Genomic DNA, 20,140 nt, shown 5'->3' with positions numbered 1-20,140 from the left:
GTAAGTGAAAGAGTGCTACTGAGAACGGATTTGAGTTCTCTGACTAAGAGGGAAGCATTGCTTCTTGTTGGCTGGCTGGGGAAAATATCTGCCAAGGTCACCATTGACCTGAGACATGAATGACAAGATAGAGCCAGACAAACCACACCTGGGAGATTGTTTCCAGGCTGAAAGACAAAGGGAACTCGAAAACTGATCCCGTGGTGGGAGTCAGCATCATAATTTCCCACGGTGGTGTTGTGTCTCTGGAAAAGAGAACAGGGTGAGAGACGTTGGAGGGGAGTGGAAAAGTAGTGGAAGGGGTGTCTCCAAGGGCCTGGTGGCATCTGGTGAAGAGCTGGCTTCAGTTTAGTGTTCTGAGAGACCCTGGGACCTGTTAGAGCCATGTAGAACCTATCGCACGAGGCGCTGCTGACAATACTGTCGCTGACATCTCTTCATTTCTCTCTCTCTCTCTCTCTCTCTCTCTCTCTCTCTCTCTCTCTCTCTGCTAGCATGTATTGCCAAGTGAAATTTTGGATATGTACACGGATTTTTAAAACAAAACCTTTTGAGTCATTCATGTTTGAAAAATATCCCTGCCCCCACATTTAACAGATGCTACAGTTTAGCTGAGTTTAAAATTCTAAATGGTGATGTGGGAGTGTCATATATCAATCTGTTGATTTCATTGGTTAAGCAATAAAGAAACTGCTTGGCCCTGATAGGTTAAAACATAGGTGGGAGGAGTAAACAGAACAGAATGCTGGGAGGAAGAGGAAGTGAGCTCAGAGATGCCATGCTCCCCTCTCCTGGACAGACGCGATAGCTCTGCTCTCTGAGGCACACGCGATGAAGCTCCGACCCAGGATGGACGTAGGCTAGAATCTTCCTGGTAAGCGCACCTTGGGGTGCTACACACATGATTGGAAATGGGCTAGTCCAGGTGCAAGAGTTAGCCGAGAAGAGGCTAGATATAATGGGCCAAGCAGTGTTTAAAAGAATACAGTGTCCGTGTAATTATTTCGGGGTATAAGCTAGCCAGGCGGCCGGGGTGCTGGGGGTGCAGCCCCGCCACTAATATTACTGCAAAATGGTATGATTTTGAAGTCTGTCTGCTTGTGTCTAGCAGTCTATATTATCATCGTAGCACAGACATGGGCAGCCTTGTCGTATGCCTTATAGATGACTTATTTTGTTCTACTTATTTTTATGGGGTGGGTAATACATGCCACACTGTCTATGTGAAGAGGTCAGAGAGTAACTTCTTGGGAACTGCTTGACAAAGAGAACACTGGAGAGAAATCCATTCATGAAGTCATCCATGTGTCTACTATTCTAGCACCAAGCACTTGCTAGTAGGAACATGTTAGTGCTGTGTTAGAAATACAGAGGCGTTGCCTTTCCTGCATGGAACTTATAACCATACTGTACTGGCTGCTCTATGCACGGCTTTGCATTCTATGGATATCTTAATTCATTTAGGCTACTGTGACAAAATGCCCTAGTATGGACGAATTATGAAGAACAGAAACTTCATTGCTCACAGTTGCAGAGGTGAGAAATTGAGAATCAAGGTGCTGACAGGTTTTATTTCTGATAAGGGCTGGCGTTCTGCTCCTCAGATGACACCCTGACACTGTGTCTCATGAGGTCAGAGCTCCTGGAACTTCATCACCCATTTCTATTATATTGAGCGTCAGGCTGCAGCATAAGAATTTAGAAGGAACCAGGTGGTTGGTGGTACACACCTTTAATTTCGGCACTCAGGAGGCAGAGGCATGTAGATCTCTGAGTTCTAGGTTTGAGGTCAGCCTGGTCTGCAGAGAGAGTTCTAGGACAGCCAGGATTACACAGAGAAACCCTGTCTTAAGAAGAAGAAGGAAGAGGAGGAGAAAGAAGAAGCATAAGAATAAGAACAGGAAGAAGAAGAAGAAGAAGAAGAAGAAGAAGAAGAAGAAGAAGAGGAGGAGGAGGAGGAGGAGAATTTAGAAGGGAGACCCGTGCTCAGACCACAACAGAAACAGACCAACAGCCAACATGTACACACATACATTTAGTAAATACATGCTCGGCACATTGTCATTATATGAACAGGCGGAGCGTTCTTGAGACAAAGGTATCTGGCCTAGAAGGCCAAGTAACTCCCTGGGGACCTTGGGCAGACCCTCCTTCTCTTTAGAGTTGTTTTCTCACCTGAAGGATGGCCTTACCTTTTATAGGCTGAGCTAGACGTGCCTGGATTGTTTTTTCACAGTGAACATGTTTTACTTTAGGAATCAGAAAAAAAGACAGGCAGGATTATAGTGAAGGCTGAAGAGAGGTGGAGTATTGGGAGGATGCACATGCGGTATCTACTGCTTGGGGTCTCCATGTGTCTTCTGATTTAAGGTCCTCCTGCATCAGCACCAACACTATGCTCTCTCTCCTAATGAGCTGCCTTTTCACACACAGCAAATCCTGGGTCTGTGGGGAGGGGGCAACTGAGTCATAGAGACCAGTGCCCTTGCCTCCACAATCAAGTGACAGCTTCAATGATGAATGAGCTGGCCTTTGTCCTAGCCTGGACAAAATCCTCCAGTCCTTTCTTCTGCTGCCCCAGAACTGTTTTGATCTCAGCCTTAATCTGCTTGTGTTCAAGCACCTTATTTTGACTTTCCTCGCTCTTGTGTTTCAGACAAGTTTTTTTTTTTTTAACATATTTTTTCGGTTTAAAATTCTTTAAAAAAATGCCATGTGATTTCACTGATCTTACCAGAAACCAATAAAAACACATTACTTTAAAAATAACTCCTATAAAACCCCTCGCTTGTGCAAAGCTTTCATTCTAATAAAAGTGGAGCTAAGCAAAACCTCTTAAAACCGCTCGCAGGCATCCGTGGGACTTGGCATGTCCAGGCTGCGCCACCTCCAGAGGTGATGAAGATACCAGATCTCTAGCCTGTCTGCAGAGTCTCCATCCAAGAAAAATGAACTCGCCTACTCTCCCAAAGCAAAATCCAAGCTGAGTGGGGTAATGCTTCACAGAAGGCCACTGCTCTGCTCCTGGCCAGCATAGCCACGGGGGAATCGACCATCTTTTCAGTTGTGTGTGAGGTTGTGGTGGTGTGTTTTCTTTCTTTCTTCTTCTTTTCTTCCTCTGCGTTTCCTAAATATAGAATTAATGGGTTATAGGGAAAGTCAATGATTCCTCTTATGTGGGTCTGGGGAATGGAAAGAAAAGACTGACTTTTCTTTAGGTTTCAAAATTCCCTTTGGGATGGAGCCATCAAAGGTCACTTTTAATGTCCCAGGCTATGAAGTTGTGATGGCAAGGGTTTATTACAGATAGTTCTATTGGCACAAGGCAGAGGAAGGGTTTCTGGGTGTTGACCCTTGGGAAGCAGCTCCAATAGTCTGTCTGTCCCACACTCTCAGGCAGAGGACTTTGAAGGTATAGACGCATCATGGAATCCAGAGTTTAAAATGATTACTATCATTGTTGTTGCTAAAAAGATGCCTGGGTCATTAAAGTGTGCACTCAGTTTGGGAATTAGAGGTGTACAAGCAGAAAACAGCAATCACAAAAGGTAATTAAATTGACCATTTCCTTTTAAGACCTGGGGGTGAGAAAGAATATGCTGATGAGAGCTCTGATTCCAAGATGGATTCTTTGGACCAGAAGATGCTTGGCTGCCGTATCTGAGTCTGGGTGGCAACATCAGCAGGTCCCACCCAGCTTATTCATCCTCAAGTGTGAGGATTAAGAAATGGCAGGTAGAAAAGAGAAAGATACAAAAAAGGAAAAAGAGACACAGGCTAGAGTCAGGAGAGCATCCAGTAGTACTGAAATTTGCCTGGTGTTTATTTCTTATAGGCTATATATACCCCAATCCAAAGAAGAGGGAGAAGGCAAAAGACATTGATGGAGGAGGGTCATTTGTCTATGTGTTACTTTCATTGTAGTAGATTCATAAAGAAACTGCTTGGCCTGATAGGTCAGAACATAGGTGGGTGGAGTAGACAGAACAGAATGCAGGGAAGAAAGGAAGTGAAGCAGACATCATAGCTCTCCTCTCCAAGAAGGACACAGGTTAAGATCCTTCCCGGTAAGCCACCACCTCATGGTGCTACACAGATTATTAGAGATGGGTTAATCAAGATGTGAGAATTAGCCAGTAAGAGGCTAGAGCTAATGGGCCAAGCAGTGTTTAAAAGAATACAGTTTGTGTGTTATTATTTTGGGTATAAAGCTAGCCGTGTGGGAGCCAGGTGGGAATGCAGCCCACTGCTCCTCACAACAAGACATCTTTACCAAGATGCAAGGAACAAAGTAATTACTGTTTCTATACCCAAAGCATCAAGTAACTGTACCCTAGGTCAAAACATCCTGTAGGTAGCCACACCCTGGGTCAGACCTCCAGTTATAACCTTGAAGGAGCAAGAATAGGCCTGGCTTCTCTGACCTTTGGTCAAAGTGGAATGAATCCACATCCATGGGTTCTCACACTTGACACCCTCACCCCACCCATGGAGGAACCTCCATGCGGCACCCTGTCATTGATGTTCCCAGGTTCTTTAAAGACTTAAGACTACTAAAGAAGCTTAGTTAGCGATGTTTTAACCAAGCGTTCTTCTGATGAACACTATTCCCCAAGTCTTGTTGATTTAGTACTAAGACCCTTCAAGTCCTCAGGAATGCATTGCCCACAAGCAAAGGATTCTGATGCTCTCTTGAATGGTTCCCAAAATACATCATGAGAAAAACTTTCATTACCACAGAGGCCATCCCTTTCCGTAATTGGAGTGGGAGAAAATCTCTAGGGGAAGGTTCTCTGTATTGGTTAATGAGAGAAAACTGCCTGTGTTTTCCTTTAATTTCATGGCTGGAGATGTCTGTTCAGGCGTTTCACAGATGCCCCCAGTTCCCTGGGAGGGAGACGCTTGCTGTCCTGAGAATGTGCAGCTCTCCTACCCAATCTGCTCTCCTCGGGGGAACCGCATGTCTGCTTCCATGTACTTGGAGAGGGCACTTTCTCCTCAGCAGCTGCCAAGAGTGACAGCCAATGGCCTTCAGTAACTGTGTGGACCTCCCATGGATGTCACTTCTGAGCCCTGATACTGCAGTGAGGAACCAGACTGTGTCAGGAGGAGCCTCACTTGCCTTGCTCACCAGCTAAGTGGCAGAATGAAGTGTTTGCTTCTAAAACTTCTCCTTTCTACACTAGAGTGTTCTCTGCCCACATCCTTAGGTTTGCATTTACTTTCTTTGGATGTCCTTAGAGTCCAAGAAAGTGAGGCTCAAGTCATTCTTGCTTCTTTGGGTTTTTGTTCTCTTTGGTGTTTGTTTATTTGTTTATTTTGTGGGTTTTTTTTTGTTTTTGTGTTTTGGTTCTAAGACAGGATCTCACTTTGTCGCCCATGTTGGATTGGACTCACAATTCTCCTGCCTCAGCTTCTGGGTGCTGGACTCATAGGTGTGATTATCACATTGAGCTTTCTTCTTGGCTTATTTCAGTTCAGTCAGGCCTTTCACTTGCTTCTCAGTCTATTCAGACTGAGACAACCTGGGCTAACCGGCCCTTGAACTCTTCGAGACCCCACACTCATGGCAGTGATGTCAGCTGGTCCAGCTTGCAGTTGTACAGCTCAGGAAAGAAAGGGCATGTTTTGAGAAACATGTTTTTCTTCTGTCTGGACTCTGGTTCAGTCCTGGATGATCACAACTGAAAGCCCAGGGTTTTAGATATTCTTGTAGCATGTTCTATGTTTTGGGATTCCCCCTTGGCTTTGGGTTCAGGCTGGAGTCAGCACAGGGCCTTGAAGGAGTTTGACCTCCCTGCAGGTACTGAAGGAAGAGCAGATGAAGGACTAGTATCCAGGTAGTAGTCATAGATTTATTGATTTATTGCATAGGTCTTATTATATGGGTTTGGCTAGCCTTGAGCCTTGAACTGTGGAGGTGCACACCAAGCCTGAATTTTTTCTTCTCTTCTCTGCGTTCTGCCACTCCCTATCCTCTTCTTCATCCTTTTTCTCTTCATTCTCCCCTTCCTCTTCCTCATCCTCTTCTTCACCTTCCTCGTCCTCTTTTTTCTTTTTCCTTTCTCTTCTTCTTTCTCTTTTACTCTTCCTGTTCCTCTTCCTCCTCTTCTTTATCTTTTCTTTCTAATATTCTTCCTTCTCTTTTTCCTCTATTTTGTCTTCCTCTATCTCCTCTTCCCCCTCCTTTTCCATTTCATCTTCTTCCTCATTATCCTCCTCCTTTCCCTCTTCATTCTCCTCTTTCTCTTCCTCCTCTTTTCTTCTTTTTCTTCCTCCTGCTCTTCTTCCTCCTCCTCATGTTTCTCCTCCTCTGTCTCTCTTTTCTACTCTTCTTGGGTGGGGTGGGAGGAAGAGCAATCATGACCCCAGGCCCAATTTCATGCCCAGGTGTCAAAACTTCTGGCCATCACATTTGTCTGTATGTCTAGGTCTGGTGTTACCAGAGATGCTTCTAGAATTCATAATGTCTCCAAGCGGATGCTGACCTTTGTGTTGCTTCTTCAGAATCAAATCAATCTTCCTCCAAAACACTATGTTTTCTCTCACCTAAAAATTACGTTTGCTCAAAGGAAAACTGGAACTTTGTCCCAGTTTCTGAGCATGTGAAAGGAGCCTATGGGTCCTCCTTTGCTTCCCACGGAAGGGATAAAATTCTGCTATCATCTCAGAGCTGGGAAAGAGAATTGGTGTTTCCAGAAGGTCATTACAGAACAGAATGGGCTGCTCCAGCTGGCAGCAAGCCCTATGCTTGTTGGCATCTGTCCTCATTGCCACTCCAAGCTGACCAGTTAAGTCCTTCTCCATGGGTGTTTTGTCTATGCTTCTCGGGCCTCTTATTAATATAGACCTCAGAGACCTTTAATAAAATCACTGGATATAATTCATGCTCTCAAACGACCATATTATTTATTCATTACTGTTATGCCCAGAGTGCAGTGATTCCTGTTGCATGGAGAATTAATGAAAGAAAAGCAATATGGCTCTAAATCCCCCATTTACAGCCTGGAAGCCTGGAAGCCTGGAGCAGCTCTGTGGTGAAGCCCTGCTTCAGGCCAGGCCACCCCCCTCAGGGATGTCTCTTTATCATTCTGTCTGCCCACAGTGGACAGCCTGGTCATTTTGTGGGCTCAGCACATATCTCGCTCTGCTTTGTGGAAGCTTTCAGTTGGGGGTAAAACTTAAAACACATTTTCCCCAAGCACTTTTCCTCTTAATTTTTAAACTCGTATATTTTAGGGGAAATTTAGCCCACGTGTTTCTCATTATCCCTGATTCATTTGCACTTAACTCATCAAAATGTTGCTTTACAAAAGTTGTTTGCTTTCCAAGGGCTCCTGAAGCTCTTCTTGTCCCCCTTCTCTCTCTCTCTCTCTCTCTCTCTCTCTCTCGTACACTTTTTTTTTTTAATCAGGAATTTTGCCCCTAGCAGCAGAAATACTGCATATTGTGGGAAAGGCTGGCAGGTGTGGATTCTAGTCGGAGACCCCAGTCATATCTTCCCTTCCTTCCTGACACAGCAGAGATGGCCAGCCTTGCATGAGATGAAGATGCCCTGAGCACTCCTGAGGGATGACTTAAGGAGCAGCTCTGAGTCAGCCCCTTAGGGTTCACTTTCTCACGTGTGGAGGGGAGCCCTGGGGCCCATGCCGTAGAGATACCCAGACAACGAAGATCAGCTGAGAGATGAATACGTGACCCACAAGGACATAACGCGGGAGCTTGTGTGCTCTTGACTCCATTTAGATAGGCACACAAGGCTCACCCCAACCCGTCTCAAGTTCTTTCTTTGAGAGAAACTCGGGATTGTATTCTAGCTACTCCAGAAAATAGATACCAAGGCCAAGGTTCACATGAGAGAACTTCATTTGACAGGCTTTCCTAAGAACTTCGAGTCAAAGAGTAAGAGTGAATTAGCCAGAGTCCACTAGAGGAAACTAGAACCAGTGGGTGTGTGTGTGTCTGTGGATAGATGTGTCTGCATGCATATATACACTTGTACATATATGTGCATATGTATGGATGTGTGTGTGTCCATGTGAGTGTGTGTGTGTGTGTGTGTGTGTGTGTGTGTGTGTTAAAGAATTGATTTGCAAGGTTGTGGAGCTCTGCTCAGTCCAAAATCTGAACTTAGGGAAGAGTTGCAGCCCAAGCCAAAGGGAAAAGCAGCAAGAGCCAATGTTTCATTTGAAGCTCAAGGGCAGCCTAAGGTGAATTCCTGCTTGCTAGGAGGAGGTTACTCTTGCATACTGTTCAGGCCTTGGTTTACTGGATGAGGCCTACTGTCAGTATGGAGGGCCATTCACTTTACCTGTAGCCTATGGGTTTTTAATCTTAATGGCTGCTAGATGCATTTCCTATCTCTAACTGGGGAACATTCGTAGTGGTAGACCTAATCTCTGAGCACTTTGGGCAGGAAAAGTTCGAGAATCAGCAAAGCGGCAGGAGGGGACAGTCTGTCACTCTGGGCACCTGGAGTCCTATGCACTGGAAAGCTGTGGGGAGGGGGGTGATGATGGCCACACCCCAGTGTCCCTAGGGAGGCACTGGCAGAGGGCCATCCCCACATCACGCTACACAAAGCCCACAGCAGCTCTAGCCATTGGACCCAGCAAGCCAAATGCCAATGGCTAAAAGCTGGAGTCAGAAAGAAGTCCAGGTGGGATGTTGCCAGCATCAGCAGCAAGATTCCTCTCTCTCTCATGCCCTGAGTGATGCAGCCTGGCCCCACCGTGTCCCATGCTTGCACATTCCAGAACTTCAAAGTCGGATACAAAACATGCTCAATTTTAGCCACAAGAAAATCAAAATGTATCTATAGGAGTCTCTGGGTCTGTGCAGAGAGAGAAGTGGGCAGCTCTGGGTCCCAGATGCCTGGTCTAAGTGGGGATGGCTGGGAGCTCATTTGACACTCACCCATGTTCTGAGCATTAGCAAGCATCACCCGTTGTTTAGCCCCAGCCTGCAAGAAGATCCTGTTCCAGGGCGGGCAAGTCTTTCATTTGGCTTTTTGTTTGTTTGCTTTTGTTTTCTGAGACAAGGTTTCTATGGAGCCTGTCCTGGAACTCATTCTGTAGACCAGGCTGAACTCACAGAGATCCTCCTGCCTCTGCCTCCTGAGTACTGGGATTAAAAGCATGCGCCACCACTGCCTGGCTTCATTCAGCTTTTAAAGCAGCAAAAAAACCAGGCATGACTTTAATCTCAGTGCTAGGGAGGCAGAGGCAGACAGATTTCTGTGAGTTTGAGGCCAGCCTAGTCTACTTAGGGAGTTCCAGGTCAATGAGGCTGAATATAACATATATATATATATATATATATATATATATATATATATATATGTGTGTGTGTGTGTGTGTGTGTGTGTGTGTGTGTGTGTGTGTGTTTTTAAAGATTATTAACTTTCAAATGACAAAATGGAGGAAAGAAATGTTGGAGTTACCTTCTAACAAGAGCAAAATGGAAGTGTGTGGTTTGTTTTAATGTTGAAGTTAAAAGACTCATGGCACACATTCTCTCTGCACCCCTCCTTGCTTTCCTAACCGTCTGAGCTACTTGGGACTCTTGATTGTTGCTCCCTTTAGCTTTAGTTCTTCATGCTTTCTCTTTGTAAATGAAAGGTAGCAATTGTATCTGTCACGTACTCCATGTCCTTCTGAAACGCACATGTGTGGTGAAGTGGCCAAACCCCACTGGCCCGCATCATGCCTGCAGGCTTCATAACTTCATACACTCGCTACTTCTGTCATGAGAACGAAGTTTGATCTCCTGGTACTTTTCAAGAATATGCTCCACTATCATTAACGATGGTCACCATGCCATCCAGTAGAGCTGTGATTAATAGCTTTATTGATATTATATTCATATACAAAGAAATTACTTACTTAAAGGGAACAGGTCATGACTTTGGGCTCAATGATAGTTAGAAAAACTATTACCTAAGTCAGTTTTTTTGTTTGTTTGTTTGGCTTTGGTTTTTTGAAACAGGGTTTCTCATAGCTTTGGAGCCTGCCCTAGAACTCAATCTGTAGACCAGGCTGGCCTTGAATTCATAGAGATCCACCTGCTTCTGCCTCATGAGTGCTGGTATTAAAGGCGTGCACCACCACCACCCAACCTAAGTCAGTTTTAAAACATTTCTGTCCCATTGGAAAGTTCCCTAGTCCCTCTGTCTGTTGTCCCAAACCTTCCCTGAATGCCATCCCCAGTCACTGCTAATGTTTGTGGCTCTGTAGATAGGTCTGGGTGGGTCATATAAGTGAGCAAGGCTGCATGTGGCCTTTGCTTGGCGTCTGCGTGTGTCTGCTAAGCATACTGTTTTCAAAGTTCATCCAATTGTCGTCTCTAGCATGTTTTGATTTCTTTTTATTGCCAAATATTATCATATTTTGTGGATAGATTCCATTTTATTTATCTGGTTACCAGGAGATAGACATTTGAAGTGTTTCTACTTTGGGAATACAAACATGATTCACTGTTGAAATAATCTCAGGGCAAATTCAGTGTTTTTAATTCTCATTTTTTTTCCCCGTAGTCACGTATTTTTCCCTCAAGAGTGACTATATGCTATCCATACATGTTGCCAATACTCGTCTAAATGTATTGTGTGTGGAGTACTGGTGATGAAAAAAAAGAACCACCCACAGAAGTGTGTGGTTTGACTGGGCACTTAGTAATTCGTAGAAGCCTGGAAATGACAGCAAACATGATCCAAGGATCCCTTTTCTTCTCAATGAGATGCCTTGGGATCATGATGAGGTTAAAATTTTAGCTGTGTGACTTTGGGCAAGGTAGTTAACCTCTCTGAACTCCTAGTTCTATGAAACGAAGAAAACAAAAATCGTGCCTGCGTCCTGGTACTCTGGTGAGAGACCTGAGTTAGACCACACACAGCTTTGCCCAGGGAAAGGTTAGCTGGTATTTCCAGTGTAAAAGCCAGGGCCCAAGAGAGCCTGGGCTATGCCTGTCAACCCAGCTATTCAGAGGCTAAGGCAGGTCAAGGCTAGCCTGGACGACAAAATGAACTCAAGGCAGCGTGGGCAACTTAGTGAGAGCCCGTCTCACAAAACAGGAAAGAGGCTGGAGGTATAGCTTGGTGGTGGAACATTTATCAAACACATATAAGGTTCAAAATTCTATCCCCAGTACTGAAATAATTGATTGATTAATTAATGTGTAAATTTGTGCCCAGTAACCCAAATCCTTGACTTCCATGTCCAGTGTGAGTTTTCTGAGATCATCTACCTTGTGATGATAAAATAATGGTTTTGTTAGCCCCCTTCCTCTCTGTGGGTCAAATGAAGTCACAGATGGCAAGAGTGTGGCCCCTGGCACTTCCTCGACTCTTTCCCTGTTGTGCCCATCTATCAGTTTTAGAAGTTTCTAGACATAGCCTCTGAAAATCACTTTTCCAGTGAACCACTCTCTAAGTGATAGTCTAGCAAACGTGGTGACTTGGAGCCGTCTGAGGATGGGGGCTCTGCAGCCCTGAGTATCTGAACACACTGAGACAGGGTTGGAGTTCTTACTTGATGGAGGACGGTAATTGGTTAAAAAATAAAGAAACTGCCTTGGCCCATTTTATTGGTTAGAACATAGGTGGGTGGAGTAAACAGAACAGAATGCTGGGAGAAAGAAGCTGAGTGGAGGAGTCGCCATGATTCTCCCACTCCAGATAGATGCAGGTTAAGATCTTTCCTGGTAAGCCACCTCATGGGCTACACAGATTATTAGAAATGGGTTAGCTCAATATGTAAGAGCTAGCCAATAAGGGCTGGAACTAATGGGCCAGGCAGTGTTTAAAAGAATACAGTTTCCGTGTAATTATTTCGGGTGTAAATCTAGCCGGGTGGCGGGACCCAGCCCGCCGCATATTACTACACTTACTCTCTTGATGCAGTAGCTGAGCTTTTTGCTAATGGTTTATTATATCCATCTCCATGCAGTGGAAAGTGTCTCAATAAACAGTTGCATGGAAAATCCCTAGGATCTTCGATCAATACTATATAGTACTTGATTATTGTCCATGCCTCCAGGCATTCATCCACGGAGGATCTATGTTTTAAAGTCAAACCAATGAACCGCCTTGCAGACATGGGAATTACCCTCCTTCAGTTGCCTGAGCACTCATGGACTCCCACATTCCGTGGACCACAGTGTGTGGAGGGAATTCTGTTAGGTTGCATCCAAAAATACCCCTTAGGTTTTCTTTCCTTGGAGATTTAGAAGTTGCGCCAAAAAACATTCTTACAGAGATGCAGCGGTTTGACTTTTCTTTGTAAAATGTAGCTAGCACCATTGGTCCATCTGTTCTCTAACTTTTGCTTTAGCTTAAGACCTCATGGTCCCTGGTGAAATCAGCACCAGAACTGAGGTTTTTGTTCCATTCCAAAGTGATTCTGAATTCTGTCATCAAGTTATCTCCCGGTTTCCCCCCTCCTTTTTGTCTTTTTTTTTTTTTTTTTGACAGTTATTACACTTGGCTGCTTGGCATAGAGCTCACAATCCTACTGCGTCCACATCCCAGCTCCTGGGACTTTAGTTGGAAGCTCCCACTGTGTCTGGTTTCCTTAAAGCTCTGCAGCAATTAGATTGAATTAACAAGAGAACTTTTGGTCCTAGTAACCACACATTAAAAAAAATAGATGTTGTGTTTATCCACTAAAGTTAACATATTTTTCAGATACCCCTAACTTCTCCTTTGTGAAAGGAAGTCTGGAGAGCATGTGCTCTTCTTTTCTATATTGGGAAACTGAGGCATTGGGATTGAGACCCTGTATATACAAACACTGGACCTAGGGTCATATTATAAAGGATTCATTAAATTATTCCTGATTTACCAAACATTTGTAATGAATCTGCTGTGAGCCCTGTTCCAGGCATAAGATGCAGGTCAGGCCTCTCCATTGCCTGATGGTAAACAAGTAAGTAAGTAGTTAAGCCTTTTCACAATGTCCCCTGAAAAACAAATCAAGAGAGATATAAAGTTAATGACTGAAAATGACTGCTTTCTAGACAGTGGTTGAAAGACGCCCATTTTAAGCAGGTGACATTTGAATTGATATTCAAGTGAAGAGCAAATCAATCATTTATAGAGTATAAAGAGGGATCCAGAACTGCCAAGGCCAACAGCATGAGCCAGCTTTGGGGGATCAGTCCTCTGAGTGGTGTTGAGACTTTTTAAAACAGTAAACGATGAGAAAGGATCATGTAAATGATATCTAGCATGACTCCCAGTGACCCCTGCCCCTGGGGTACGTGTCCTCGTGTGACTTCTGTCCTTTGAATGGGGGCAGAGCGGTGACCTGATGTCGATCAACAGAACACAGCCAGTGTGGTTGATACCGTTTTAGAGACTAGATCATGCCAGGTTCTGACTGTTTCTTGCTGGCTTCTCTCCAGTTCTTTTTGTGTGGCTACTCTGAGGAGGGAAGATCGCTTGGCAAGGAAGGAATTGAGAGTGGTTATCTGTCACACTTTATAAAGACCTGAGTCTTGCCAACAACCACGGAGCAAGTTTGGAAGCCTATCTTTCCCCCATCGAGCCTGCAGATGAGGCTGGAACCTCAGTCAACTCTGATTACAGCTTTCCGAGAGTTCCCTAGGCAGGGGACCCAGCTGAATCCTACCCAGATTTCTGATTCCCGCATGACTGCTGTTTAAGTCATTTGGTATGTAGTATGTAGGGCTGGGTTGGGTAATTCATATGTAGCAAGTGAAAATGAGTTAGCTCTGAAGAAGACTCGACAGGATGCATGTGAGATTACTAAACTCTAGAGCAGGTAGGGCCCACCCAGGCAACTGCTGAGAGTTTGCTCTTCCTGTACCCATAAGGCTGAAGTAAGTGGATTTCCCCAAATTCCAGGCAGACATAGGCTGCATAGTGAGTTCCAGGCCAGACAAGGCTACAGTGGGAGACTCTGTCTCAAATAAAACAAAGTAAACAACAATAACAAACAAAATCTAAACAAACTAGGTCTTCCTTCTTCTATTAGTAACTTCTTATTGGTGCCCTCACTGCAGAGCCCTCACTGCAGAGTTCTCACTGCAGAGTTCTCACTGCGGAGCCCTCACTGCAGATCCCTCACTGCAGAGTTCTCACTGCGGAGCCCTCACTGCAGATCCCTCACTGTGGAGCCCTCACTGCAGAGTTCTCACTGCAGAGCCCTCACTGCAGAGTTCTCACTGCAGAGTTCTCACTGCGGAGCCCTCACTGCAGATCCCTCACTGCAGAGTTCTCACTGCGGAGCCCTCACTGCAGATCCCTCACTGTGGAGCCCTCACTGCAGAGTTCTCACTGCAGAGCCCTCACTGCAGAGTTCTCACTGCAGAGATCTCACTGCGGAGCCCTCACTGTGGAGTTCTCACTGCAGAGATCTCACTGCGGAGCCCTCACTGCAGAGTTCTCACTGCGGAGCCCTCACTGCAGATCCCTCACTGTGGAGCCCTCACTGCAGAGCCCTCACTGCAGAGTTCTCACTGCAGAGCCCTCACTGCAGAGTTCTCACTGCAGAGATCTCACTGCGGAGCCCTCACTGCAGAGCCCTCACTGCGGAGCCCTCACTGCGGAGTTCTCACTGTGGAGCCCTCACTGCGGAGCCCTCACTGCGGAGCCCTCACTGTGGAGCCCTCACTGCGGAGCCCTCACTGCGGAGCCCTCACTGCGGAGCCCTCACTGCGGAGCCCTCACTGCGGAGCCCTCACTGCGGAGCCCTCACTGTGGAGCCCTCACTGCGGAGCCCTCACTGTGGAGCCCTCACTGCGGAGTCCTCACTGCAGAGATCTCACTGCGGAGATCTCACTGCGGAGTCCTCACTGCAGAGATCTCACTGCGGAGATCTCACTGCAGAGCCCTCACTGCGGAGTCCTCACTGCGGAGATCTCACTGCAGAGATCTCACTGCAGAGCCCTCACTGCAGAGTTCTCACTGCGGAGTCCTCACTGCGGAGATCTCACTGCGGAGCCCTCACTGTGGAGCCTTGACTGAAGAATTACCATACTACCCCTGTCTTCTGTATCTCAATTTCCATAGCTAATTATGAATAAAGACTATGAACTCTTTACACCTTGAAGAAGCGAAGTCATAACTGTTTCTCCAGGCTGGTTATACTCTTCAATGCCCCCTACCCCAGTTTCCTGTGTTGCTGGAGTACTCATAGGTGGGGCATTTTGGAATAGGGGGACCATGAGGGCTCAGAGCGCATAGATACAGTGTTCCAGAGGTAGAGTTATACTTTAAGAGATTTGGGGGAGATGCTTCTCTACTGCTTTCTGGCTACTGTGAGATAGGCCGTTCTGCTCCATCGTGTGTTCCCTCCCTCATGTTCTTTCTTACCATGGCCCAGAGACAGTGAAGCCATGTGGCCAGGGACTGAGACTTTGGCGCTGTAGGCCAGAAGAAATCTTTCTTTCTTTTAAATGTTGATTCACTTAGGTCTTTTGTGACAGTGATGGAAAGCTGACTAGCTCATGCTTATAGACTGTGGAACAGTTCTAGGAGCCCCATGGATAGCCACGTCGACAGGTACCCAATTCTCCCATCTACTTGTTTTTCTTCATTTGCCCATACTATACCACTTTACTAGTGAGCTACGCCTTTACACCCCCACCCTGTGTACTCTCAATCAACTCTAGACAACTTGTAATTCTTTTGAATCCACAGACATAGAAGCCACAGCATAGAAAGTCAGCTGTGTTAGGTGGAATAGACCCTTAAAGTCACCAGTGAACATGCTCAAGAGGGGGTGGGGGAATCTTGGGAGTGCAAGCGATTGCACGGACACCAGTGTGTACACAGCTATGCATGTTCATGAGATCTGTGTGTACAGAGATGATCGTGTGCCTGGGAAGAGAGAAGGAAGCTCCGTCTCCTGCTGCATCCCCGTGATTCTCTTTCTCTCACACACTCATTCTGCCTTCCTATAGCCCTCCCTGCCAGAAGCTGGCAGACGACCTCTGGATTCAGAGATGGATTAACTCCCTGAGCCAGGGTAAAATTATAGCAAAGTCAGAAGCGACTGAGGTAGCGGAAGGCCCCACACTATTTGTGGCGGGGCCGCCCAGGGGCTCTTGTAGACCCACGTGTAACATGCATTTCTGGCATGAAGACCGTGTCAATTACTGGGCCGATCACATCTCAGCTGACGCCTGCAATGAAGCTTGCTCCTCGTCTGCCACATCATTCAAGGTCGAAAGAAAAGAGGGTGGGTTTCATCAGGGCCTATCCTATCTTTGTCCTTTGTTCTGGAAAGTATTTGCATACCTAAAGGGAAATGGCCTCTTTAATTTCTTTCCCTTCTCCTGATCAGATGAGGCCTATTAAGAAGCGCTCTGTATCCTGTAATCAGACAATTTATACAGCATGCACCCTTAGGCAACAGCTATTATAAACAAGCTGGAGAAATCCTTTACAATAAATGATCAGCATGGGAAGACACCATTCATAATTAATTTTTTTTCCTGTTTTTGTTGGCAGATGGTCTGAGGCATCCAAGCATGGCCTATTGCCCACATCTTTATTCTGAATAGAGCAGGACAGCCTTGGGAAAATGGGGGCCGTTCAGTTAGCTCACTTGAAAAACATAATGTAACCCCTCCCTCTCATCCTATTGGCGTTCAAGGCTTGAAGAAAGCCTTCGGGAGGAGTGCTGGTGGGTCACATGGCGGTTCCTCCTGGCCCCTTCCCCGCCTTATTAATTAGAAGGTGTTACAAGCTTCCTGCCAGATTGATTGCATTAAGCGACAAGCTCCCCATTCCCACCGTTCACCGTGCAACTCTGTCACACTCTGAATCAGGGATCTGCAAGCAGCTCGCCTTGGCTAATGGGGTGTGATGCGCAAACAGGCTTGAATGGCACTTGGCCAGCTCGACCTGTGACTTCGTTCCGTCTCCTGCTGCCTTACGATCTTGCGCAGGCTAGCCTGCTGGCTGTGGATGGATACCTGAAGTAGACGGAGTTCCTCCATTCATCTCAGCTGAGATCTTCCTAGAAGGCCTGAGCACCAGACATACGACCCAGGTGAGATAAGCCACGTGGAAGCCCCACAGGCTGGGCTGCTGAATATAGGCCTACTGTTAAATCCCAAAGGTTCTACTGGTTTGAATGTTCAATATAGCAATGAATACAACTTTCAAACTAATGGAAAATCTCTTTGGTTGTGGAGAAACAGGATCTGGAAACCCATACGCTAAAGCCTTCTTCTACTGCTGGCACATGTGTCTCACTCCCAAGGCTTCAACATCTGTGGCTAGGACAGTTGACAAGCTGGTGTGTAGGTGCCGTCCCATCTGTTATCTAATGATGTGGGGTGTGTGTGTGTATATACATTTATTTTGCTTTGAAAGTTACTTCTGGGTCCTGGAGAGATGGCTCAGAGATTAAGAGCTCTGGCTGCTCTTGCAGAGGACCTGGTTTCAGTTCCCAGCACCCACATGGCATCTCACGACGATGTGCGATTCCAGTTCCAAGAGCTCCTACACCCTTTTCTGGCCTCTATAGGCACAAGACATGCATGCAATGCACAAAAGTATATGCAGGAAACACTCACACACATAAACCAAAAATAAGTGAATCTTTAAAAACAGTTGCCTTTAGAGTGAGACATGTTTGAGAGCATCGCCTCTCTCTGCAAAGGCTTCTCTTTGTTCTTTACTATTAATCTGTGGATCAGAAGCCTTGACAGATACCTGAGTTTCTGTTCTTTATTATCAGTCAGGCAAGCTCTGAAATCTCTTGTTGAGGGCTGGTGTGCACTCCCAGGAGGCCTTCACTGTCAACATCATCAGCTTCATGGAATCCTTTGGAAGGCAATACCAATCGGCCCTGCGTGGAACTCTGGTTTTAGCCAAACATTTGCGCTGAATGACTCTTCGCTGGTAGGGAGCTGTGTTTGTTGGCCTTAAGGAGGCAGGGACATCTGTCTAGAGGTGTGCTTTGGTATGCAGAGTTTAATTCTGGTGCTCGGTTGAGGTGTCAGTGTTTGCAGGGTTGTCTGTGCACAGGCCAGTGAACACCCTCCCACTGGCAAGTTTAAGGATATCATGCCAGATATACAAAACCAACATGGTAGGGCAGTTTGGGTCACAGGAACTGGTGAGTGCTTTTCTTGCTCCCTGAGCCCATTGCTAATTATTTACCAAGACACTGGTTTGGACTGTTTTTTAAGGAAATTATCAGGCATTGTTTTGGTCTTTAATGAGTGGCTTGGGTACGGGATGGGGCAGACACAGCTGCGGGTATCAGTTTCACTCAAATTTCGGGCCTAAATATCAGGGAGGACAATTGTAATTTGGGAGGCTGAGGTGGGAGGACTGTGTGTTCAAGGTCACCATGGCAGCCCGGGCAACACAAGCTCAAGCTCAAAACAGACCTGGACTACTGTTACAGGTTGGATGTGAAGTGTTCCCCTAGAAGGCTCATATATTGATGGCCTGGTCCCCAGTGCAATGGACAAAGATAGGGATTTGGGGAAGCAGCTGGTACGTGAGGGCTCTTACCTAGCCCGTGGATTGATCTACTGATAGATCCATAATTGAATGGACCATTGGGTGTTGGTGCTGTGGAAAGTGGAGCCTGATTGGGGGAAATAAGTCACTGAGCAGGTGGCTTTGAAGGGTATGTCTTCATACCTACTACTGTCTTCCCTGGCTCTCTGCTTCCTAGTCTCTAGAAAGCAAGCAGCCTTCTTTGTCACATGCTCCAGCTGCAATGACTCTCTGCCCGACTGCAGGCCCATTGCAATCTGGAGCCGGCCCACCATGGACTGAAACCTTGAAGCTGAGCCAAGATCTACTTTCTCCCTTTAAGCTGATTTGCTCAACAAAAATTACTACACAGCTACATAGAGAGACCCTGTCTCGAAAAGGTAGTGGTGGTGGAATTTGTGTGAGCATAGATGTTTGGAAGCCACAAACAGTGACTCTGTCCCTCCACCACAAAGCTGAGACCTAACTTCTGCTCAGGAGTTGCGCTGAAGAAGATCGGATAAGGGGACCTTGCCGCTTCTGTGCATCAAATCTGCTGTGTTTTCTTTTTGCATGGGTATTTTTACTTGACCTGGGGCCTCGCTAACCTGGAGTCAGCCAAGCCTGAGGACAACAAGGTCAGTGCACCACATTCTTCACCCACGATGCCCAAGTAGCTTGGTGAGTCACTGGTGAGGATAGAACTCCTTTACGTAGATTTCTCCACTGGCATTGGTTCAGATCAGTTCCCCTCCCTTTCCCAGTTTCCCTTGCGTGTTCTCTAGCCATGGTGGACTTTGGTACATTAGCCCCTCCAGCATGAGCTCGGATTTGACAAAATTGCCAGGGGACACTTTGCTTGGCCCTTAACAAGTTGGCAGTCTATTTTCAAGCTTCTCTGGTCATATAGGAAGAGCTAATTTATTTCTGGAAAAACCTCATCATTATTAATAATAATTGCATTCTATTTGCCATTGCTAGTTGGATTGCAAAAACTGGGCTATTCTTGGCTGCAATGAGTATGTCATCTCCTGAATGGGCAGCCATCATTCCTTGCCCTGGAAGACATTGCTAATCTGTCTGGACACTGGCTCAGTTCAGATTAGGAATAGACTTCCCGGGATTCTTACGCAGCTATCACCGACTGCTCAGACCTGGCATGAATAGGAAATCTACTCCAGTTGCTCTGCCTTTATGGTACAGGTTTCAAAAAGAGCTCTTGAATATGGTCTCTACTAGTTGATATTGTACTCTGTTTTGATCGCATCCTTTTTTTTGACTCAGGTGTATGAAACGTTGTTCCTCAAAATAAGCAAAAATCTTCAGTACTCTCTATCTACACGGACTGTTTGACACCATTTTGTAACCTTCACTGGGGACCAATGAGGTGCTCAATAAATATTTGGTTGAAGAATTACCTAAGAGACTCTCAACTGATTAACTAAGGGATACAATAGAATGAAAACTGAGGCAAAGCTTTACTTGCAGGCAGCTATCAAAGTACATCTTGGGGCAGCAGCCGGCAGCATTGCTTGTCGTTCTGAGGACACTGGAGTGTAATGATAGTTAGACATGAGCTTTAACGTCAAGGAATTTATGACTTAGTCCCTGAGAGACAGCTAAGGTGTAGTCACCAGAAATTTGGACATAGAGAAGCGCAGAGAAGGGAAAGGATTG

The 20,140-nt window shown here is 45.9% G+C and overlaps 1 protein-coding gene across 1 annotated transcript in view; it reads left to right on the top strand.

Annotated features, from left to right (window-relative positions):
* LOC121447359 (zinc finger protein 768-like) overlaps positions 1 to 14,986 on the top strand; it is a 47,480-nt gene extending 32,494 nt beyond the window's left edge. Inside the window, exon 3 of the mRNA XM_041650545.1 lies at positions 14,023 to 14,986. Coding sequence (XP_041506479.1) covers positions 14,023 to 14,986 — 964 coding nt within the window. The remainder of the gene's footprint in view (positions 1 to 14,022) is intronic.
* The last annotated feature ends 5,154 nt before the right edge of the window (positions 14,987 to 20,140 follow it).

The sequence above is a fragment of the Microtus oregoni genome, unplaced genomic scaffold, assembly GCF_018167655.1.
Source record: "Microtus oregoni isolate MIOR12 unplaced genomic scaffold, Mior012 000004F_ref0000308, whole genome shotgun sequence".
NCBI lineage: Eukaryota > Metazoa > Chordata > Mammalia > Rodentia > Cricetidae > Microtus > Microtus oregoni.
This window is presented reverse-complemented; position numbering and strand designations above follow the sequence as displayed.